Here is a 24,517-nt window from a genome sequence, read left to right as displayed (position 1 = left end):
AGGTTTTAAGATGACGCGGTCGGTTGCGGAGATGGGGGTCGGGGCCAAGAAGGACTCGGAGTGGAGGCGTGGGCGCCTGCGTGCAGGTCGTTGGCCGGGAAAAACACCTAGGCGGTTGGAGCTTGAGGAAGAAGCTGACATGAAGAGGCTCGGGCGGCTCGGGCGCCGAGCCGCGGCCTGGCTCGGCGCGCTAGGTAGGTGGGCCGGGCCGGCCCGTTGGCCAGCCCGGCCGCTGTTTCCTTTTTTTTTCCTTTTCTTTTTCTATTTTCTGTTTTTGAATACAAATTTTGATTCAAAGCTCCAATTCAATCCAAATAAATTGCAACAAAATTTGTAAAATCATATTTTCATATGATTGAACTTTTGGGACAAGAATTCCCTCAAAATAAAATATTTAAAAATACTTTTGCCTATAAACTAGGCTTTAGGGCTTTTTAGCTATTAAAATAATTAGTGTTTTAAATCAAATTTGAAAGCTAGTAAATGGGGTAGCTTTATAAATGCATTAAACCCCTTTTTTTTATGCCTAAACCCTCATGGGTTAAAATGCAATTAACCAAAAGCAAGAAAAGGGCCAGATTCAAATAAAAGCATTTTTGTTAAAGGGTTTTTCTGAGCTAAACTTTAGGATTTTAAATGTGATTAAATGCAAAGGTGACATGATGTTTATGAAATGCAATGCATATGAAGGGTTTTGAAAAATGGGATGTTATATCTGTGCAATTGTTCTTCACTGCATTTGCCTCTTACTGTCAGATGAAAATGAAACGAAGGACACCGTAGAACCTATCTATCTTATCTATTTCTTGTCTGTACACAAAGACCATTCTTCGTAATTCATGTATCATAGTAATCCTTGTCGGTGATGCAAGAATTCTCATTGTTCAAAAATGAGTTTTGTTTTTGGTAAAACTGTAAGTCTTCAATGTTCTGAAGAATGCTACTTCAACGGACTCTCCGTTTTAGCCATAGTCTTCACGAATCATTCCGAACTGTAAAATCTTATCCCAACGGAAAATCTTAACTGTAAGGGGAAACCCTAGCGAAATTTTTGGGATAAAATATACCGGTGAGATCCTCTCTTTTTCACCTACCTATAAATGGCCACCATACCCCCTCCAGAAAATTACCTTCCACCACAAATTCCCCCGTTCTCTTTCGGCCGGAAGCTCTCGTGACTCCTCTCTCGTCACGACTCTGCTCCTGCCCGGATGAAGTCTTCAAGCTTCAATCTTCATCAGCGCCGTCGCTGATTTGCATCGATTCGAGTCGGGAACTGCAGGCAAGTGTCGTTTTTCCCTTCTTAAGATCGATTCCCAGTAGCAAACGTATCTTGATATCATCTGTTTGCTGCAGTAGATTGACTGCTGAAGCGACCGCCCCTGTACACGGGTTCGATCTTTGTGCTTTAGTGCTAGTCCCTGGATCGACTCACTAGCACACACAGTTTCAAGATGTAATATCATAGAACAAAGGTCTCAATATTACAACGTATCATCCAGAATTTAAAAGTACTTACAACTCGCATAACCCCACGGGTTAGCTGGAAATAAAGCAACTGTTTAGCAACGGAAAGCGAAAGAGGCATGGGCACATCAACACCACGGTGAGAGCGTGTTGGAATATAGGCCCGTAACCCAAACAAGCAAAACGTACTCTTACTCTTCGTCGGAGCTTCCTGCATCATTAAACGATGCACCCACTAGGGTTAATACATTGAATGCATTAGCAAGATTCACCAGGAATTATATCAGAACCTACCAAGTATATGCATAATGTGGCAAAGTAGGGTTCAAGGCTCTTTGCATAAAAGCTTAGTTGTTTCATCCTATCTTTTAAATCAGATAGAATTTTATCACTATTGGACATGGGGTAGACACACCCATGCTCCTATTAAACTAAGGACATTGAGTAGACACATCAATGCTCCTATCCCAAGTTCAAACCATTCATTTTATTAAGAAATTAGAGTGAGTGAGACCTTCCTTACAGCTCCACATCTAGTTGCTCAAATTGTCCATTGCCGGGCACATGGCTAAATACTTAGTTTTGATGCTCTCGAGAGTTTGTACACATTCCCCACAAGAAACCGACGCGTTAATCCCTTGCTGTCCTCAGGGTAGAGTAGCAACGGCATCGATTACGAGATTTTCAGAGGTAGTTCCCTAAACCACGAGAGAATCACCCTACCCCTACACATTCTACCTCAGTACAATTTCTCGGGTCTAGGTTCATACAACTTACTCTTGTCTCGCCAGAGCCCATATAGCATTGTGGTTGTACTGGAAGCTGCTAAATAGGAAACTAGTCCAGTCTCGGTTACCCCAGGTGGCATTCCACATTTGCAACGTAGGCGCTCCCCGAATCCACGGGAGAGACGTCCATGGACGATCCATTCCCAAATCCACGGGAACTCGACTCAGAGGGACCCATTGAAATGGACCTGACGCCGCTAATCCTCAAAATCCTCAAAGTAGCCCACCCAGGATGGTTCATTGAATTTATTGTTTTGCCTTACATCTAACAGAACATTTCATATATCCAAAGGCATAACAATATCATAATGTAGTAATTTCCCCCACGATACTACTATAGCCTAGCATTCAACTACAATCGATGGCAATTTTGGTGGCAAGGCAATGGCAGGGGTAAACTATACTGCCTAAGATTTACAGCTAGTATAGAGGTACGAGTAATATTCCTAGTGCAGCTAATAAAACAACTAGTGCATAGTAAAATATTTAGGAGAATGATCAAAGTGAACTTGCCTTGTCCCGAGTTGTCGTGGTTATCACACTCTTCGCAACAACAAGGATTACACTCCACACAATCTAAACAAAAGAAAGCATACACACAATAAACACAACATTCAAAACAAAAACATGTTATGATGCATATGCCATGATGATCCACACATAGGTTACTTCTAAATATAACAAGTTTAGTTTCTGTTTTGAAAGGCTTCTCAAAAGATTTGGACAGATTATACAATAAACAAAAGATAATTATTATGCATGAAACAAGGATGGGCTTTAATTAAAAGATTATATGGTTTTTGCAAACATAGAGCAATATTTAAACTCGTAGGGTCATGTCATTCATAAAATAATTTTCTCCTCTGGTCCTAATGGACAAAACAAGCTTAAATAATTTTACAGCAAGCTAACATACTCAAAACCATTATGAAATAACCATTCTGTAATTTGCTTCTGGCAAAGTAGTTCAAAATTGAAATTGGACTGTACCAAAATATTCTACAAGTTGGGATGATTCCAGAAAGGTGCGGATCACAATTTTTGGACAAGCGGTTTAAAAGTTATGATGGTTTGAAGTTCCAGGGGCTTTTCTGCAAAAGTGCAATTTTAACTTCGGCCGAAAAATTTAATTGAAAAAGCTTCGCCACGTGGCAGTGCGGTATTGGTCCGAACGGTTTAGGGCTAGGGCTTTACCAGGGGCTGCCGGACTCGGGGATGACGGCGGCGAGGGTGGGCAGCGGTCGGCGGCGGCGCGACGCGGGTGCAGAAGGGGGTCGGGGCGGCGGTCGGCTCGCGGGCGGAGCAGCGCGGGCGACGGCGGCGGACGGCGGACGGAGACGGCCACGGGCGGCGACGGCGCGCGGGCAGAGCAGCGCGGGCGACGGCAGCGGTCGGCGGACGGGCACGGGCGGCGGCGAGCGGCCGTCGTCCAAAAGCAAAACCGATCACGTCAAAAGTTGCGGAAAGAAGAGAGGAGCAAGGGAGGGTGGTCGATGCGGCATAGGGCTCACCGGAGTGGCGGCGGCGGCGCCAAATCGGCGGCGACAGGAGCGAAACTTTGGCGAGCAATTAGTTGCAAACCGAGGCGCAATGGAGTGAGAGGTTTGGGGGAAGTGGAGGAGAAAATCGAGGGCTTCGGGATGACGCGCAAGGATTTGGAGATGGGGTCGTGTGCGCAGAGGAATCGGAGTGGAGGCTCGCGCGGACTCGGGACGTGCTCTGCGCGTGGAAACCGGAGGCAGTTGGAGGTAGGGACGATGGCGGGGCCCGCCGGTCAGGGAGAGAGTCCGGGCAGCTCGGGCTGGGCCGGTCCGGTTCAGCCGGTTCGGCTCGGTTTTTCTTTTCTTCTTTTCTATTTTCTGTTTTTGAACCTCAAAATGCATTCAAAGCTCCAAATCACTCCAAATAAATTGCAACAAAATTTGTAAAATCATATTTTCATATGATCTAACTTTTGGAACAAGAATTTCCTCAAAATAAAATATTTAAAAATACATTTGCCTAAAAAATGGCTTTTACGGCCCTTAGGCTATCAAAATAAATTATTTTTCAAAATAATTCAAAAGCAAACTTATGGGATAGCTTTATATATGCGTTAAGCCTCTTTTTATACCATAACCTTTCGTGGGTTAAAATACAAATGCTCAAAAGCAAGATCGAAGCCCAAATTCAAATCAAGGCACTATTTGCAAAAGATTTTCTGGGTAAATTTTAGGGTTTTCAAATGTGATTAAATGCAAAGGTGACATGATGCTTATGATATGCAATGCACATGAAGGGTTTTGAAAATTGGGATGTTACAACTGCTCTCGCCGAGTTAGGGCTTTGCGGTTAGGGTTTTGGTGATTCCTCTGTTCTTCACCTAGCTCATCTTAGGTACACTTCAAATCTTCATTTATTTCCTAAGATTAGATTAATCCTCAACTGTTTTGTAGATTGCTTTGTTTGCATAGTAATAACTTACTCTAAGATTCCGAAGCTCTAGCTAAATCAGATCTAGGTTGAAGCTCTCTAGTAGAATTTCAGTTTAAATCTGTGTAGCTGTCTTCGTTGAAGAACTGAGCAGTTATTCTTCATAAACATGGTCAATTTGCTTCTGCTAAAAACTCTTGCCAAAATATTTTGTTTCTGAGAATTTGTGTACTTGTCGCCAGTTCTTCGTACCCTCTATTTCACAGGTGTCACCATGTCAGATTCGACCAGGTCTAGCAATGACTCAGAGAAAGAGACTCGGTACATGTTTGATTCAACTCCTGAAGCCTCACCTCCTGCGTCTCCGCTTGTGAACATCAAAGACTCAGATGAGGAAATCGAGGAACCAGTTCCTCTGAGAGTGACACCCTCACCAGGCATCAGACTGAAGTATGCTATCAATTCCCCACGTCCTGGTGAAGTACTGCCCAGTCGTGGAAAGAAAGTGGTGAAGAAGCCCAAGGCTGAGAAGAAAGAAAAGGCCAAGAGATACAAGGATGTGCCTCCTCCCACTACTGAAGAAAACTTTGTCTTCTATTCCTCAGAAGACGATGTTGAAGGGGAGACCAGGATGAAGAAAAAGCATCGTCTCCGGCACATCATCCAAAAGCACTCCCATGTGCTCGCAACTGAGATCAGAAGAAGAACCAAAGAGGCTGAGAACGCCAACATGTACTTTCCGACACCTAAGTTGGGGCACTTCAAGATTGTCCGCAAGGATGGAGGGCCTCACCGTGAGGAATTCAACAAGAAGGCTCTAAAGATCATCAGAGACATCAATTATGTTGACATCTCCAAGAAGCCCAAGTCCAAGAAGGCTTCAGATGCTGAAAATAGTGATGTGTTCTTGTCTGAACCTGTAGTCGAGCTGCGTGGTCCTGCCAGAGCTTCTAGGCTCAAAGGTTCTTCATTGCCTCCTCAGATTCCTCGCAAGAAGCCCAGTGAAGAAACCAAGGGCAAGGCTAAGATGCCGGAGAAGAGGAAGAGCTCTGAAGACACAGAGAAGCAGTTTAAGAAGGATCTGAAGAAAGCCAAGAAAGTCTCTGCTGTCGGACCCGGTTCTTCATCAAAGGATGCTGCGGATGCTGCCGCTATGGCTTCTGGAGAGATTCCTTATCCTCCTCAAGTTGTCCAAATCGACCCCATTCCTCTTGCTACATTTGAGGAAGGATCACTCCCGGATCACCTCATGAGTCATGTTGAAGGTCTTATTGTTGCCAAGGCTCAGGCTGAAGAATGGGAGCTCAACGGAAGTCTTCGTGTTGCTCGAAGAATAGAAGAAGAAGAACGTGCTGAGAAGGAAAGAACTGAGAAAGCTGAGAAAGAACATGTTGAGAAAGAAAAGGCAGAAGCTGCCTTGAAGAAGAAAGAAGAAAAGAAAGCTGCTGAGATGCAGAAGAGGAAGGTTGAGAAGGAAGCCGAAGAGAAGAAAATGGCTGACCTCATCGCCCTGAAGAAAGAAAAAGAAATTGCTTTGAAGATCCAGGCTGAGCTTGAGAAGAAGGCTGTGCGTGCTGAACAAATGAAGCAGGCAGCTGAGAGCATGAAGGCTGACAAAGCCAAAAGCGAAGCCAGAAAGAAAGCCGCCAAGGAGAAATCTCCTGAATAACAAGATGGTAATGAAGAAGTTGACCGAGAGAAGACCGAATATGAGAAAATGAGGGATGCCGCTCGTTAGAACCGTCGCAAGATTGGTCTCAAGGCCAGAAATGACCCAGCAGCCCCCTCGGATACTGAAGAAAGTCAGGATATTCCAGTGCCAGTCGTTTCGAGGAAAGTTGCCATGACTCGCAAGGCGTCTGAGATAGCTGAAGTGAAGAAGACTGCCAAGGAATTTGGATTGAGAAACAAAGTTCCTGCTGGAAGAAGTCCCTCCACTTCATCGTCTGTGGCAGATCCTCGGAAGAAGCAACCAATTGACACCCCTGTGCCAGATACATCAAATGTCAAGCTTACTTCACTGCAGGAGGAAAAGGAACAAGCTGCTTCATCATCAACAGTACTGTCTGAGCAAACCGCTCAGCAGGAAGAAGAAGGAGATGAGGTATCGGGGCAGAACAAGGAAGAGCTCGCTCGTCCTGAAGAACCCCCTACCAGCAGCTCGTTGCCTCGGACAGATTATGTGGATGTTACTGCAGAAGAAGGTAGAACCTGCGACTTAGAAGCTGAAGCCACCCATGACATCAACGTCAATGATGCAGAGACGGACGCAGACGCCCCCGTGCCAATGCCACAAGTTCATGTGAAGAAAGCTGGTGTGAAGAATGTCGTACCGTCCGAACCGTCCGACCTGAGTTCCTCAAGTGATGAGGAGAAAGAAGAGAAGAAGGAAGAAGAGAAGGAAGAAGAAGAAAAAGAAGAAGAAAAGGAAGCCACAAAAGAGTCTGATGATCTGATGGAGATCGATCGTCTGCCGGAAGATCTGCTAAAGACTGCGCCCAAGAAGAAGCGATCTGGTGTGGCAAAGGATCGTGAGGACAGGAGATTCTCTCGGATGCTTATGAGATCTCAAGCAATGTCTGAAGATAACCGTTAATTGTTGTCTCCGAAGCCTACAATGCCAATTTCCTCCAATCATGAGATTACAAACTTCATGGCCCTGAAGAACGCAGAGCTTCACCTTGTAAGGCTAAACAATGGGCTGAAGTACAAGGAGAAAAGATCAGCTGAAGACCCAAGATTTTGGTCTTCTGAGCAGCTAGACTACTATGCGCAGATTCTTCTGCCCAGGACACACTTTGCTAAGATAAAGTATCTAAATGATGATTGGTTTGCTTACAATCGTCAGAGTGGTGTTCTGCATGCTGCCAATGCGCTAAATGATCTGAATCTCCTGAAGTTTGCTGAAACTTGCCAGAACTGGAACGATGAACTCATTCTTCAGTTCTATGCTACATTTGGCAGGAAGGTTTGTAAGTTTGAGGACAACTCCAAAGGATATAATATTTACTGGATGACTGATGGAGACAGGCACAGCTGTACCTCCAGGCACATCAAGGATTTTCTTGGTCTAGCTGAGTTCGATGGCCAGCCCAAGATACATGAAGAAAAGGTTGCCTCAGATGAGACATCGCTATCCTGTATGAAGAAGGATTCTCAGGCGCCTTTGGAGGACTCTCTGGGTTGAAGCCTGTAGCAAAGATTCTAAATGACATTCTCCGTTTCACACTATCTCCCAAGCAAGGCGGCTCAAGTGAAATTGCTGGTCTTCACCGCGATTTGTTGCTGGCCGTCTTCAAGGGTGAGAAGAAGGACTTCAGAGATTACATTCTTCAGACTCTCACTCATGCCTCTGCCGACCGCGTGCGTGCATTGCCATACACTCCTCAGATCATGAAGATCATATTGCAATTGTCCGAGAAACGCTTTGAGTTGGAACATCAGCACAAGTAATTCTCATTGAAGCCTCAAGATCCAGAGCCGTCTCTACTACCTCCTACCTCAGTGTCTGATCGCCCATCCAAGGAGTCTTCACAGCCAATTCCGTCGCAATAGCAGGTGAAGCAACCAATTCGTCCATCCGATTCTCAGTATGAGACCATTTCAGGCACGGATGGTCCTTGAAGAATCTTGTGGTGAAGCTCTCCAGGAAGATCGACGATCAGCAAGACATGCTCGAGAAGTAGGCAGCTCTTTTGAAGAATCAAGAGGTGCTGATCAAGAAGCTGATTTCCCGCGAAGACAAGACCAGTGGCATGCTTCAAGACTTCTTCGCCAAGCACTTCCCAGATGTCATGAAGCCTGAAGATAGCGAAGCCACTCCAAGCCAGTAAAGTCTTCAACCGTTTTGGCGTCTTGATGCCAAAGGGGGAGAAGGAGTCAGGGGGAGGGTTTCGCATTTATTTGACTCAGGGGGAGTTTGCTTTTCTCTGGTTCTTCGTTCTTCGTCGTTTGAAAACTTTAAGTCCTATCCGTCCATCGTGGTTTAAACTTTTGGTTGTGTTGGTTGAAGTACAATTAATATTGCCTCTTGCATGACGTTTCTATAATGCCTATAATAAATTTAATCTTCATGCATTTTCGTTCCTCATGCATGCATGTTTACTTCAATACCTATTAGTGCTGCATCTGTTTACTTCAATTTATGAGCATGTATGAATTCTTATTTATTGTTGCTCTAACTCTGCACACGATGCACACCCTTGCTTCTGAAGAATATGAAGATTTCCTCACACTCCTAAAGCTCTTTGCACTTGCATTCAAAAGCAATCTTAAATAGTGCATATCTTCAGGGGGAGTCTTCATATAACTCAGAAGCTAAAACCTTCACACTTATTATTCCCATCTTTGAAGCTTTAACCAGTGTTGTCATCAAACACCAAAAAGGGGGAGATTGAAAGGGCCTTGCCCCTGTATGGGTTTTGATGAATGATGACAACATGGTTGAGGAACTAATGAGGTACACGGAGTGTTTCAGGTTTTAGTTCCTCAGAAGAATTGACTTTGCCAGCATCGACGACCCCTAAAAATTGAAGTACATGTACTGGCTTGAAGTATGAAGAACGCAGTGAAGAACGGAGAAGAATGTGAAGCGTAACTTTCTTCATTGGTCTTTCCGTAGCTTTTTTCTTCACTTGAGTACAGGAACGTCGTACTATCAACAGGGTTTGAAGTGTGAAGCTGGTTTAGGTAAAACCTATTCTTCATGTTCAGCTTAGGCGAAAACCATTTTTTGTGTGAGTGTTTTTCGTCGGAGTGAAGAATGAAGCATTTCAGGCTTCACAGAAACTTCCGCGTGAAGTCTTCACTCTGATTTCAAATGTGTTTGAAAATCTTTGTCGCTTTATGTTTTGACCACATAATCCAACCATTGCGAGACAGAGTGATAAAGTGTGAGCTGCAGTCTCAGGGATCACTTTATCCAACGGGTCACAATGGCTAGATTGGTGAAGGCCAAGACTATATAAGCCGACCCACCCCGATCGGTTTCAGTGGTGATCCCGAAGGACATGTTTTGAAGTACACCTGAGAAAACCCTTAGAGCTGAACTGAGCGTGAAGAATGGGATCCCCTCTCTAGCCGAACACTTGAAGCTTGTTACTCTTGCTGATTGGCATTTCCTAGACGGCTAGGAGTCAGTGTTGAAGAGCAATCGAAGCTTGTGATTCGCCATCAACCAGTCTGTGAAGGTCTGGAGATCAACTCAAGATCTACCACGAGTAACTGGGCGAGACTTTGGTCTTAGCTCAGGAGGATTGGGTGGACTTGTGTGTCCGCGAGTCTTGTGTGACTCAGCCCCCTCAACGGAGACGTAGGATTGTGCCAACAATCTGAACTTCGGAAAACAAATCACTGTGTCTTCATGTTCTGGTGATATCGTTCCTCAATCTTGTATTTTCTGTTGAAGTGCAACTGTTCTTACTATTCTTGACTTCCCTGCAGCTGCAGCTAAACTTGTTCATCTTTCTTCATTCCGCTGCTACTCTAAAACTTGCTAAGTATAATCTCTGTTGTTGAAGTACTGTGACTGTCTTCATTTTTGAAGAAAACTTAAAATTGTCACATTCACCCCCACCCTCTGTGACGTACTCAATCTTTCAGCGTGTCATGGTGCGCTACGAGTCACCGCGGGGCATGCCGGCGCATGACGCTTGGAATGCAAAGTTGGGCGCGCTCCTTGCACCTGCCGCCCAACAACCGCAAGGTGAGGGTGGCCCGGTTGGCTCAGGCCGAGGCCAGAACCCAGGACGTGGGGATCCTCCCCGTGCCTCGGGACAAGGACAACGTCCTCCACCCGCTGGGAGACAAGATGGTGATGATCCCGGGGATTACTCGGATTCATCACCAACCGTCACGCGAGGTGATGCCCGTGGCGTCCTAAACACCCACCAATAGGAAGATCTCCGCCAGCGCGAGATAGAGCGCCAACGTCCCGGGAGCAGGAACATGCTCCTATGGGCGCCGATGACGGCTGCGCCGCGTTTACTTGCGAGCTGTGCCGGTTGACATGGCCCCGCAATTTTCGAGCGTCGGTGCTCGGGACGTACGACGGGACCGTGAATCTCAAGGATTTCCTCCTGACCTACACGTTGGGCATGCATGCTATTGGTGCAGACGACAAGGTTAGGGCCAACTAGTTCCCAATGGCCCTGAAAGGATCAGCGAGAACCTTGTTGCTGAACCTGCCCGTTGGGTCCATCGCCTCTTGGGCAGACCTGCGCGAGTAGTTCGTGAACTCGTTCCAGGGCGGCTACAAGCACCCGGGAAGCATGGCAGAGCTGCACACGGTGGTGCAGAAGCCGGGGGAGACGTTGCGGGACTTCACCAACAGGTTCTCCAACATCTCCTACTCCATAACAGAGGCGGAAGTGTCCGCCATCATCAACACCTACGCCATCAACGTCCGTGATCCGAAGATGCGTAAGAAGCTGAACACGCAACGGATCAGGACCACAGGTTCGGGCCACCCGGAGGTGTAAAACCCTACGTCCTACCTGTCTGAACTAGTATTGACAATTGATCAAGTGTCTACACATTGCCGGGGGTGGGTCCCCGGGCGCTCTCTCCTTTCTTGCTAAGTGCTACTTGCTCTTCCTGGACTAGGACTAGTCGGAAACCTAACCGAATAGAACCCTTTGACCATCGGCAGGGGTCCTCCTTTTATACTCAAGGGGATACCACAGGTGCTGCGGCGCATGCGTTACAAGTGTCGAACAGAGAGGCATACAACTCCCCCTCGGTGAGCTGGTGGCACGCATGGACGCCACCTCCCCTGCTAGGGGTCTAAAACCCTAAAGGTAGGATTGGACAGCCACTGTTCGCTTGATTTGGACGGGTAACGCCCCTCCTGTCGGCTCATTTAATGCACCGTGCGCCTCACTCCTCGCCCTGGCAAGGCCGCGCACCCGACGCCCACCACGCGCCCGCGTGGCGCTGTTGCTCTGTCCGCTGGGCCCCACCCTTGTGGCGGGAGCCTGCGCCCAGGAACTCCTCCTCCCGGCAAGTCGCTCCCCGGGAAGCGCCCAGGTCCAACACGCCCGGGAACCCCCCTCCCGGGAAGTGGCTTCCGGGGAGGTGTCCAGGCGGGAATATTCCCCGAAGCCCTGCTAGCCCTTCCGGGCTGGTAGCTTGCTGGGCTGCCCGTGGCTGCTGCCCAGGACGAAATCCTCCCGGGAACTCAAAGACGAGGCCCACGCGTCGCACAACGGTGGTACCCCGGGTGCCACTGGTGTGACAAGCAGGCCTTGGAACGTCGCACAATTGCGACGATTCTACGCCTAAATTTCTTCCAGTGTTTTTTCCACTTTCTTAAAACTTTTTTAGCATCCTTAGAGTACAATTGTTTCGATTCCAATCGTGTACTCCGGTACTTAATAAAGTTTCAACCTTCTTTACTCAAAGGTCTTTTACTCGTTTTTTGGGCTCACCACCGGCTTGAGGGCCTTGCCCGTGCTTGCTATAACATCTTATTGCAAGCCACACGGCGCAAAGCACAATATTCAGCTCTCGTCCACGCAGCAGGATGGACCCAAAAACTGCTTGTCTTGGACGCACCCGACACGGGGAGGCTGCGTCCAATCAACTCTAATGCTTGTCTTGAACGCACCCGACACTCGGGGGGCTGCGTCCAATCGACTCTAATGCTTGTCTTGGACGCACCCGACTGATGAGGACATCCCAACTAATGATACAACCACAGCCCCTACAGCACCTACACCTCAAGTACCGGAGATACAGGGACCAATTACTAGAGCTCGTGCACGACAACTAAATTATCAGGTACTTTCGTTCCTCGGTATTTCATTTAATATTAATGAGAATATGCTGCTGCCTAAGATGGGTTCTTTTATGTGTTTTAGGAATGAAGGACCTAGCTTGGACCTCAAGGATCAGCGTTGGACAGCAAACCATGGAGGTGGCAGCAAGGTGGTGGGAGGTAGCTCAAGTGTTGATTTCAGAACATTGAAACCGCCATAAAGAGATGAGAAGAAGGCCGCATCCTCTTCATCAATGGGATTTCGGCCAAGTGGAGGATTCCCCCTCCAATGGGTATCTATGGGCCAAAGATGAGGGTTATAACCTTGTTTTATTGGGCCTAAGGCCATGTAATAGGGTCCAGCCAATTTTTAGATGTTTTCGTTGTGTTTTAGGAGGATTCCTAGGCCGTTTCGGACTCCCACAAGGGCCTGGCCGAAAACCACCTAGTTCCCCTCCTATTTATACCCCATGAGCCCCCCTATGGAGCCTTGGGTTTTGATTAGATAAAGTTTAGCCTTTGCTACTTTCGTGTAATCGCGTGTGTCGGTTAGACCACCTGTTTTACCGTCATCAAGACTCCAACTATATTGAGTATTCAGATTCGTGAACCTTCATATCTCCTATTCGCAATTTCAGATTGCTTTTCATCTTGTTCTTGCTTGTTCTTCGATTGCTTGCAGGAACAAAGACCTTCGTGGTCAGGTTGATCGTGCCCCCACGGGATCAATAACCTTCTGGAGTTGGTGTATCGATCGCTAAGGCGCTGCCTCCTAGGTTGTAGTCGGATCGTCAACGTCACCTCCTACCAAATCGATAATTAGGTATCTCATCGAAAGATCGGGACACCCTCGAGGCTATCACGTGGTATCAGAGCTTAAGGTTGCTCGGTGAGATTTTTCCAGTTTATCCGTAGTTTAGATCTGTTTTTACCTATCGTCCAGAAAAAGCCAAACAAAAATTAGAATTAGTTACCTTGTCCTAGAACCAATCTGAGCCTTGCAATTTTCACATTAGTATTTGCATTGTTGAATCTTTGCTGCATTAATCGTGTCGAGTTGCTGGATTAGATTGGATCGTTTTTCAGATTTTTTCTACTAGATCGAACTTGCTTTTGGTTTTCTTGTTCTTCGTGTGACGCAGGTTTCCTTCATCAATCTTCCGCCGCCAAACTTCCTGCCACACCACCGCCATAATCTTCTGCCGCCACCATATCTTCCACCGAGTCTCTCTTCGAGTCCTACACCGAGTCCCTCTTCGAGTCCTACACCGAGTCCTTCTTCCAGTCCTACACCGAGTCCCTCGTCGAGTCCTACATCGAGTCGGCAAGTTATAGTTTTCAGCCGCGAGTTCGAGTCCGAGTCCAATCAAGAGTGCTTTTGGAAAGTGTTTCATAATAGATCGAATTTTGTTCAGAGATCAAGTTGTTCGGAAAGTTGTGAAAAAAAAAAAGAAGGGAAAGAAAAAAAAAAGGGAAGAAAGAAAGAAAAAAAAAACGAAAAAAAAGAGAGAAAGAGTTCGAGTCAGTTTCGGACCCGAGTCCGAGTAGAATTTTAGTTTCGGGTGGGTTTGACCCGTGTTCAGTAAAACGGACGTATCTTTTGCATACCAACTCGGATTTGGACGTTCTTGGATTTTTTGGAAAGCTCACGACGAGGCACATCAGGAAATATCCAGGGCGCTGCCCTGCACTTTGACCCTCAAATTCGGCATCTAAGGTGGACTTTTCGAGCTCCAAAGTTTCTGCACCCGTTTTACGGGACCGGGGCAGCGCAGTATATCGCAGTTTTCTCCACCGTCCGACCTCCGTTTCGAGTGATCTTGCACTTGTTGGAAAGCTTGTTTTGATACGCTTCTAACCCAAATTTTCTCATATTTTTCTGAGTTTTCCTTACTACAGCCTTTGCTATTCTCCTACAGACCGACGTGCAGCTTTCCGGTCTTAACTTATTTTGCGTGAGTTTCTGGGGATAAAAAAAAAAAAAATAGAAAAGAATAAGAAGCCAAACAGAAGGCCACAAAAAGAAAAAAAAAAGAGAAAAAAAAATATTCCCCAGAGATTTACTTGTTTTACCTTTCATTTGATCTTTCCTTTCTACCTTTTTCAGTATCTAGGCTTAGTTAATTTCTGTAATTCGTTCTTGTCGACTCCAGCAACTAGGACTAGCATTTTTGAGCATATTTTCAACTTTGCATTGCTGATTTGATTATTCGCTTTTCCTTGCTACTCACATAAGCCTCCAAGCTCCACAGATTCTACACCTAGGTTGGTTTGCCTCGAGGCATCGATACACTAATCTTCGGAGGGCTTGTTCTTGCCGCTGGCCATCACCTTCCTGTTTGCTGGGTAAGAACGAGTAAGAACTTGATTAAAAGTTGAGTGGAGTGATCTTTGGAACCCCACGTCCTAGTAGTGCATAGGGACTTTTCCTTGTGATTTGTTTCTTGTTTTCTCCTAACGATGGCAGGTTCTGATGATGATTTACAAGGCCACTCTCCACGCACAAAGGGCATTATTTCACATTTTGATCGCAAGCTTAGGCTCCGTAACGAGGAGCTGGATGAGGACGTTCGGGTTGCGAATGAGAGACTTGGAACCTTGGAGAGCGCGCACATTGAAACAAATACCAAGCTAACATCTTTACAGAATTCTGTTGCTACCATTAGTACTTCTCTGGCAGAAATCACGAAGCAACTGGCGGCAATTGCTGCAACGACCATCGCTACACCGGGAGGAAACAATACACACAACCAGCGGACGGCTAATAACGGTACCTTCGCAAGCGAGGTTGAGGAGAACGACGACGACTACTCCGCGGATACGGAACACGACGAGGCCGTAAACCATCACAACGACCGTGATCATCGCCGAACTCGTTTCAACCGCCGAGGTATGGGACCGACACGACCTCACAGAGAGGAACATGACTCGCTGCATTCTATTAAACTTAAGGTTCCTCCTTTTGATGGAAAATATGACCCTGATGCTTACCTTACATGGGAATTAGAATTGAGTCAAAAATTTACTTGCCATGATTTTCCTGCTAATAAAAGGGTTAGGGCTGCTACTAGTGAGTTTACTGATTTTGCTTCTGTTTGGTGGCATGAGTATTGTATTGCACATCCTAACGCTATACCACCAACATGGGATGATTTGAAAAGAATTATGCGCGCTAGATATGTTCCTTCATACTATTCGCGTGACTTGTTAAAGAAACTACAACAATTAAGGCAAGGTAGTAATTCTGTCCAAGATTATTATCAAGAAATGCAAAAGAACATGTTACGTTGTGGTTTAGTTGAGAATGAGGAAGCTGCTATGGCTAGATTCTTTGGTGGTTTAAATCGTGAAATTGCTGACATTGTTGATTATAAGGAGTATAATTCTATCAATCGATTGTTTCACATTGCTTGCAAAGCTGAAAGGGAAGTGCAGGGACGACACGCGAACGCGCGGACTAACTTTTCTGCAGGTCGTACTTCCTCATGGGCAGCACGCAGCCCCGCTGCCCCTTCCACACGCCCAGCTGCACCCCCTACACGTCCGGTTGTTCCGACTACTTCCACCAACAAGCAAAGTACCTCTACACCTACATCCGCAAAGGTTGGACCAGCAGCAACAAGAAATACACCCGCTGCCTCTGCACAAAGTTCAGCAGCGTCCGTTGCTTCCACCGGACGGACCGGAGATAACCAATGTCGTAGGTGCAAAGGATACGGGCATTTTCAGCGGGACTGTCCAACCAAACGCGTTATGATCATACGTGAAGACGGAGTATATGATTCAGCCAGTGATTTTGACGAAGCTACCTATGCTCTCATTGCCGAGGAAGAGCAAGAAGACCCCGCTGCCCACCATGACGAGGAGTTAATGGGAGCTGAAGCCGCTGATCAGTACTTGAGTTTGATTGCACAACGCACCTTGAGCGTCCAAATGAGCCACGCCGAACAAAATCAGCGGCATAACTTGTTCCAAACAAAAGGGGTCATCAAGGAGCGCGCTGTTCGTATCATCATAGATGGGGGAAGTTGCAATAATTTGGCCAGCACGGAGATGGTGGAAAAACTTGTTCTTACCACCAGGCCGCACCCCCACCCTTACTACATTCAATGGTTTAACAACAGCGGTAAGCTCAAGGTAACTAGAACAGTCCGTGCACACTTTACTATTGGTACATATTCTGATTTTGTGGATTGTGATGTGGTACCTATGCAAGCATGTTCTATGTTACTCGGTCGTCCATGGCAATATGATACAGATTCTGTTCATCATGGTAGAACTAATCATTATTCTTTTATGCATGCTGGTAAGAAAATTGGTTTGAAACCTATGACTCCTGAACAAATTGTGAAAGATGATCTTGCTAGAGCTAGTAGAGCAAAGAGCAAAGAGAAGGATAATAGTGAGAACCATAATGTCGCTAAGGAATTTAAGCACCAAGCGTCTACTAGCAAATCTGAACCGAAACATGTTAATGAAATTAAATTGAAAGGTGCATGCTTGCTTGCAAGTAAATCCGATATTTCTGAGTTAGATACGAATAATTCTGTTTGCTATGCATTCATTTGCAAAGAGGCTTTGTTTTCATTTGAGGATATGCCTCCCTCTTTGCCCCCTGCTGTTACTCACGTTTTGCAGGAGTATTCCGACATCTTTCCACAAGACGTACCACCAGGATTACCACCTATTCGAGGGATTGAACATCAAATTGATTTAATTCCTGGTGCTTCGCTGCCCAACCGTGCGCCCTACCGTACCAATCCAGAGGAGACGAAGGAGATTCAACGACAAGTTCAAGAATTGCTCGACAAAGGTTATATTCGTGAATCCCTTAGTCCTTGTGCTGTTCCTGTTATTTTGGTACCAAAGAAAGATGGTTCTTGGCGTATGTGTGTAGATTGTAGAGCTATTAATAACATTACTATTCGCTATCGTCACCCAATTCCTAGACTTGATGATATGTTAGATGAATTAAGTGGCTCTACCGTGTTCTCTAAAGTTGATTTACGTAGTGGTTACCACCAAATTCGAATGAAATTAGGCGATGAATGGAAAACAGCATTTAAAACTAAGTTTGGACTATATGAGTGGTTAGTCATGCCTTTCGGTCTTACTAACGCACCTAGCACTTTCATGCGGTTAATGAACGAAGTTTTACGTGCTTTCATAGGACGATTTGTGGTGGTTTATTTTGATGATATATTGATTTACAGCAGCTCTTTAGAAGACCACTTGAATCATTTACGTGCTATTTTTGATGCTTTGAGAGATGCACGTTTGTTTGGTAACCTTGAGAAGTGCACCTTTTGCACCGATCGAGTTTCGTTTCTTGGCTATGTTGTCACTCCACAGGGCATAGAAGTTGATAAGGCCAAGATCGACGCTATTCAAAGCTGGCCAACTCCAACAACGGTCACCCAAGTGAGGAGCTTTCTTGGACTCGCTGGGTTTTACCGCCGCTTTGTAAAGGATTTCAGCACCCTTGCTGCACCGCTTAATGAGCTCACAAAGAAGGACGTTCCATATGTATGGGGCGCTGCACAAGAAGAAGCTTTTCTCATATTGAAAGATAAGTTGACACATGCTCCTTTACTCCAACTTCCTGATTTTAATAAGACTTTTGAGTTGGAGTGTGATGCTAGTGGAATCGGTTTAGGAGGTGTGTTGTTACAAGACAGAAAACCTGTTGCATACTTTAGTGAAAAATTGAGTGGGCCTAGTCTGAATTATTCTACTTATGATAAGGAATTATATGCTCTCGTTCGGACTTTAGAAACATGGCAACATTATTTATGGCCCAAAGAATTTGTTATACATTCTGATCATGAATCTTTGAAGCATATTCGTAGTCAAGCAAAGCTGAACCGTCGTCATGCTAAATGGGTTGAATTTATTGAGTCTTTTCCGTATGTTATTAAACATAAGAAGGGTAAAGATAATGTTATTGCTGATGCGTTATCACGTCGTTATACCTTGTTATCTCAGCTTGATTTTCGGATATTTGGATTGGAGACTATAAAAGAACAATATGAACATGATGCAGATTTTAAGGATGTTTTGCAGCATTGTAAAGAGGGCAGAACATGGAACAAGTTCGTCGTTAATGATGGATTTGTGTTCCGTGCTAACAAGCTATGCATCCCAGATAGCTCCGTTCGTCTTTTGTTGTTACAGGAGGCACATGGAGGAGGGTTGATGGGTCACTTCGGCGTGAAGAAGACCGAAGATGTGCTCGCTGATCATTTCTTTTGGCCTCGGATGAGACGGGATGTTGAGAGATTTATCGCTCGCTGCACTACATGTCAAAAAGCTAAGTCACGACTCAATCCTCATGGTTTATATATGCCTCTCCCTGTTCCTAATGTTCCTTGGGAAGATATATCAATGGATTTTGTTTTGGGATTGCCTCGAACTAAGAAGGGGAGGGATAGCATATTTGTTGTTGTTGATAGATTTTCTAAGATGGCACATTTTATACCTTGTCATAAGAGCGATGATGCTACAAATGTTGCTGATTTATTCTTTCGTGAAATTGTTCGCTTGCATGGTGTGCCCAATACTATAGTTTCAGATCGTGACACAAAATTTCTTAGCCACTTTTGGAGATGTTTATGGGCTAAGTTGGGGACTAAATTGCTTTTTAGTACTACATGTCATCCCCAAACAGATGGACAAACTGAAGTTGTTAATAGAACATTATCTACTATGCTTAGGGCTGTTTTAAAGAAGAACTTGAAAATGTGGGAAGAATGTTTACCTCATATTGAATTTGCTTATAATCGTTCACTGCATTCAACCACAAAATTGTGCCCTTTTGAAATTGTTTATGGTTTTATACCTCGTGCACCAATTGATTTGTTACCTTTGCCAACTTCTGAAAAAGTTAACTTTGATGCTAAGGAACGTGCTGAACTTATAATAAAAATGCATGAGACGACTAAAGAGAACATTGAGCGCATGAATTCTAAGTATAAACTTGCGGGAGATAGGGGCAGAAAACAAATTGTGTTTGAACCTGGAGATCTTGTTTGGTTGCATTTGCGCAAAGATCGTTTCCCTGATTTGCGCAAGTCTAAGTTAATGCCACGAGCTGATGGTCCCTTTAAGGTGTTAGCGAAAATTAATGATAATGCATATAAACTTGAGCTACCTGCAGATTTTGGGGTTAGTCCCACGTTTAATATTGCAGATTTGAAGCCTTATTTGGGAGAAGAAGATGAACTACCGTCGAGGACGACTTCGATTCAAGAAGGGGAGGATGATGAGGACATCCCAACTAATGATACAACCACAGCCCCTACAGCACCTACACCTCAAGTACCGGAGATACAGGGACCAATTACTAGAGCTCGTGCACGACAACTAAATTATCAGGTACTTTCGTTCCTCGGTATTTCATTTAATATTAATGAGAATATGCTGCTGCCTAAGATGGGTTCTTTTATGTGTTTTAGGAATGAAGGACCTAGCTTGGACCTCAAGGATCAGCGTTGGACAGCAAACCATGGAGGTGGCAGCAAGGTGGTGGGAGGTAGCTCAAGTGTTGATTTCAGAACATTGAAACCGCCATAAAGAGATGAGAAGAAGGCCGCATCCTCTTCATCAATGGGATTTCGGCCAAGTGGAGGATTCCCCCTCCAATGGGTATCTATGGGCCAAAGATGAGGGTTATAACCTTGTTTTATTGGGCCTAAGGCCATGTAATAGGGTCCAGCCAATTTTTAGATGTTTTCGTTGTGTTTTAGGAGGATTCCTAGGCCGTTTCGGACTCCCACAAGGGCCTGGCCGAAAACCACCTAGTTCCCCTCCTATTTATACCCCATGAGCCCCCCTATGGAGCCTTGGGTTTTGATTAGATAAAGTTTAGCCTTTGCTACTTTCGTGTAATCGCGTGTGTCGGTTAGACCACCTGTTTTACCGTCATCAAGACTCCAACTATATTGAGTATTCAGATTCGTGAACCTTCATATCTCCTATTCGCAATTTCAGATTGCTTTTCATCTTGTTCTTGCTTGTTCTTCGATTGCTTGCAGGAACAAAGACCTTCGTGGTCAGGTTGATCGTGCCCCCACGGGATCAATAACCTTCTGGAGTTGGTGTATCGATCGCTAAGGCGCTGCCTCCTAGGTTGTAGTCGGATCGTCAACGTCACCTCCTACCAAATCGATAATTAGGTATCTCATCGAAAGATCGGGACACCCTCGAGGCTATCACCGACACTCGGGGGCTGCGTGCAATCGACTCCAATGCTTGTTTTGGATGCACCCGACACTCGGGGCTGCATCCAAATTGACTCTAATGCTTGTCTTGGACGCACCCGACACTCAGGGGCTGCGTCCAACCGACTCTAAATGCTTGCCTTGAACGCACCCGACACTCGGGGGCTGTGTCCAATCGATTCTGAACCCTATCTTGGACACTCCCAAGCTGCGTCCAATTTAGTGGAGTCCTTGTCTACAAAACACACGGCAGCAATGCCTCTAAGAAGACTTACATTGAGGTTTCGGCCTTTTTTGAGCAAGTAAATGGAGGAATACTCAAGGAAAAACTCACTGGGGTCCGCGCTTGACTACTCGTAGTCGACCCCAGACCCGGGGGCTACTCCCACCGAGAGCGCTGGTCGCGCACCCGTACATATTACTTGCGTCTCCATAGTTGCAAGATTGAACGAAGGATAAAGATTTCAGAATCACTCCCACCGGGAGTTTCCAAGTTCAAATTTACACTCAGATGTAATTATAGTTATACAAAAGTTCTTTCCACAAAAAAGAACGACCCCTGTTTAAGCAAATCCTTGAGTACATAACTTGAGTCCGTTCACCACCGCAAATAGTCGTCACCAGACTCGGGGGCTACTCCCACCGGGAGCGCTGGTCCCGCACCCGGTAGAATCTATTCTACTGCTATCTACGTGTCGGAGCACGGGTCTCCGGCACCGGGGCTGCTGGGCACCCCCTTGTTGTTCGGTGAGGGGCGAGGCAGGCGCTCCGGCAATCGCCAGCGTGACGTAAGACACGAAGTGTAGATGCTTGGATTTACCCAGGTTCGGGCCACCCGGAGGTGTAACACCCTACGTCCTGCTGTTTGTTGTATTCACGAATTTGTGTGTTCTTACAGATTGCCCCGGGGGGATCCCGGGTGGGCTACTTGTTCTTCTAAGGGATTATGCTATGAATGGGTGCAATACTACTTGCTATTGACTAGGGTTCGAACCCTTTGACCGATGGCATTGGTCCTCCTTTTATAGACAAGGGGATACCACAGGTGCCGATGCATGCAGTGTGACACGTTATCTCCATGCGTGTCATTGCCACAAAACTTACTCTACTGTAGATCCACGCTGGGCTTCATGCAGCGCCCAGGCCACTGTGCATTGTAGGTAAAATCTTTCTTAGGGTAGCCGCTCTAGACTTGCTGGGCAAGACTAGCCCTGCCGATGTGACTCCTGTCGGTGCATTAAACGCACTGCGCCCGCTATGTGGTCTTGTCTCCATTGTTCCTCCGGCCCCACCTGCGACTCCCAAAGCCCTGGTCCTCGGGAACGCCCTGGTACTGTTGCCCAGCAAGTTGCGGGGGAGCGAACTGGTAGCCTCCCGGGTTCGCCCATCCCTGGAAGCCGGCCTTGCAGGATCCCATCAGTTGCGACCCACGCGTCCCGTGCCAGTGGGGCCCCGTGGGCCACTGGTACGACAGTAGCCCTCGGGTGTGGGCCGGCAACCTTGAGCTCCCGGGCAGTATCGTCCTCGGTCGGTTGCCGAACTACGCCCTTCCGACGCGTGGGTCCCCAGGCCAAGCTAGAAACCCGACCACGCAGGCCGCCGTTAGGCCTCCTCCCGTCGGAGCAGGAGGGGCGGGTGCACGATCTCTGGCCCCACAATCCCTCTACGAGCAGGGAGTTATGGCCACGTCGCGCACGCTGCCTTGATTCCTCCAAATCTTTAGGGCACTTGATTACCGATCGTGGGGAGGGGGTGCCCGTTACAATTCCGCCTGCCAGATATAAATACCCAGGGTGGCGTCACAGGGACTCCCCTCCGACACAGCTCCTGCCATTGCCTCCCCCAAGCCCCCTTTGCGCTCCAACTCTCGAGAAGCCTCCCACCTTCCTTCTCCCTCCCTCCACTGATGGTACCCAAAGGCCCAGCACGTCCCAAGGGCGCCAACGGCAAGGGAGAGAAGAGCGGCAAGAAAGAAATGTTGGAGCGAGAGTGCAGGGACAAGGAGAAGAGGGCTCAGTTCACGTTCTTCAAGCCCGGCTATAACGGTGAGGCTGTGGAGAAGCTGCGCTTGGCGGTGGCCACCAAGCACAACGAGCACGTCCCGACGCGCATCCTGCTCGTCGGGTCGGATCCCGACGAGCACTACTACCGGGTGTTCGAGAGGTTCATCCTCTCCGGGCTCGTGCCGCCGCACTCCCTGTTCCTCCATGCCATCCTCTCTGCGTACCGCTTGCAGCTGGCACAGATTCATCCCACGTCCTACTTCAAGCTGGCCGTCTTCCAGTACCTCCGCGAGGCGTTCGTGTGGGTGATGACGTCCGTGGCATTGTTCCACAACGACTACTATCCTCGCATCGAGAAGGGCGAGGCGATGTCTTTCGGGGTCTCATCCCGGTTCCGGGATGGGCTCAAATCCGAGTGTATCGTCACGGAGGACCGGAAGATTGAGGCGGAGTGGAGCGCGGACTGGTGCTGGCTCTACATCAAGAAGCACGACGAGGCCTATACCAAGCCCACGACGTTGCCGAAGAAGTCTCGCGACTGGCGGGACCATGACGCCAAGCACGCCGAGCTCGTGCCGATCTGCAACAAGATCGTTGCGCTGCTGCGTGCGGGGCTCACAGATCGGGACGTGGCCCAGAGCTTCATCGCGAGGCGCATCACACCGCGGCAGCACCAGACTCACCCGGTCTGGACCTACTCGGGGGAAGATGACCAGATGAGGCTACAGCGAGGCGGGCTGACGATGGAGCAGTTCCGCACGTGGCTCAAGGGGATCACCGGCTACAACTCCCCCTTCGTCAGGCTTCCTCCGGGTGTGATCGCGCTCCACGCGAACGTCGCCAACCCAGGAGCCAGCAACTACCCACCCTGCAACGAGTGGGGCATCATGGCGGGGACCCCGTCAAGTAGCCCTCCCCCGCGACCAAGGGCTCGGACCGGGAAGCAACCGGTGGCTGAGAGCGAGGTGGAGGAGGACGACTCGGACGGGGATTCCGAGGGGCCGACGGGCGCCTCCGCCGGCCACGACGCCTCCCGCGCCGTTGCCGACACCTCCGGGGACGAGGGGTCCTGAGGTGCCGACAGCCCCGCGGAAGGGGACGGCGACAACGACGATGCCGTGCCCCTGCGCCGCCATGCAACGGAGCTAGCGCGGGGGCAGCCCACCGGCCCGAGGCTCAGCCCCCGGCGTGGTGGGGGGTTCTGGTGGTAGCGCGAGCGCTCCGCCAGTGCGGAAGGCGCTTCCCGCTGGGGGAATCTTTGCCGACTGCAAGCTGGTGTTGAACCCAGCAAGGTAAGCTCTCTTCCTTAAACCATAGTTCTTGTTTTCACTGGCAGCACTTCGATGAATAACCCTTCTTGCCTCAGGCTGATATGGACATGCTAACCATGGATACGACCTTTGATAGCCTCAATTTTATAATATTTGACAAGATTTATAATCAGGTGAATTCAAGTAGTAATTGTTTTCATTGTCATACTTATGAAGAGGCGGAGCTACTACTATCTTGTCTCGTTTTATTACGTAGGCATCTTGTCGAGCTTTTCAAGTCCAAGGTCAAGATGAGATACGGTGGAGGCGAACGGGAGGGCCAACAAGAATCAAGCATTCATACAGCTGAGAGGGAAGGATTTCAAGTGTACTTTCCAACAAATCAAACGGCACATGATTCGGAGCTTGCTAGAGAAAGATATCACGAATTAAAGTTGAATCCGATTCGGGTCCGAGCTGCCAGGAGACCCGAATTTGTTTTAATCACCCAGGCCGCATCCGGAGTCCAAATCAAGCAAACAAGTACTTGTTGGAAAGGTAATTACAAGACCTTTCCAACGGATCTGGCCCCATCAAGAGATTCGACTCGTGCTGACCGTGA

General features: G+C 47.4%; 1 protein-coding gene across 1 annotated transcript; it reads left to right on the top strand.

Annotated features, from left to right (window-relative positions):
• Nucleotides 1-4,941: 4,941 nt before the first annotated feature.
• On the top strand, nt 4,942-6,336 carry LOC104584130 (eukaryotic translation initiation factor 4 gamma-like). Its single transcript, XM_024461400.1, has 2 exons — nt 4,942-6,072; nt 6,184-6,336. Exons 1-2 carry the CDS (start codon nt 4,942-4,944, stop codon nt 6,334-6,336), a joined length of 1,284 nt encoding a protein of 427 aa, XP_024317168.1.
• The last annotated feature ends 18,181 nt before the right edge of the window (nt 6,337-24,517 follow it).

Source organism: Brachypodium distachyon, chromosome 3, assembly GCF_000005505.3.
Source record: "Brachypodium distachyon strain Bd21 chromosome 3, Brachypodium_distachyon_v3.0, whole genome shotgun sequence".
Taxonomy (NCBI): Eukaryota; Viridiplantae; Streptophyta; class Magnoliopsida; order Poales; family Poaceae; genus Brachypodium; species Brachypodium distachyon.
The sequence above is the reverse complement of the archived record's forward strand: the minus strand, read 5'-3'. Positions and strand labels throughout refer to the sequence as shown.